Source organism: Penaeus monodon, chromosome 21, assembly GCF_015228065.2.
Source record: "Penaeus monodon isolate SGIC_2016 chromosome 21, NSTDA_Pmon_1, whole genome shotgun sequence".
NCBI classification, from domain to species: Eukaryota; Metazoa; Arthropoda; class Malacostraca; order Decapoda; family Penaeidae; genus Penaeus; species Penaeus monodon.
Window position 1 is genome coordinate 22,550,465 of NC_051406.1, and position 237 is coordinate 22,550,701.

Sequence of the window (237 nt, forward strand, 5' to 3'; positions counted from 1 at the left end):
TTCAACATATCAGCATCAAAATCAATTCAGCCAGAACCTTGGACCTTAACGTGACCGGCAGCCTCTGCTTCCAGACCCATCGCCATGACGCCCAGCCTGCTGAGGGGGATGATCATGATTGCGCTTATCATCTCGGTCGTCTTGGCTCACTTCAACCTGTACAAGGCGCTGCGGGGACACGGAATGCGTGGCGCAGTGGGAGAAACGCTCAGCGTGGGTAAAGTGTTTTTGCGTGTA

At 54.0% G+C, this 237-nt stretch overlaps 1 protein-coding gene across 2 annotated transcripts in view; it reads left to right on the plus strand.

Moving 5' to 3' along the window:
* The first annotated feature begins 77 nt into the window (after positions 1-77).
* Positions 78-237, plus strand: part of LOC119586716 — a 5,713-nt gene continuing 5,553 nt past the window's right edge. For both annotated transcript variants that reach the window (XM_037935446.1, XM_037935447.1), the window contains exon 1: positions 78-213. In XM_037935446.1, coding sequence (XP_037791374.1) covers positions 85-213 — 129 coding nt within the window. In that variant the 5' untranslated portion in view covers positions 78-84. The remainder of the gene's footprint in view (positions 214-237) is intronic.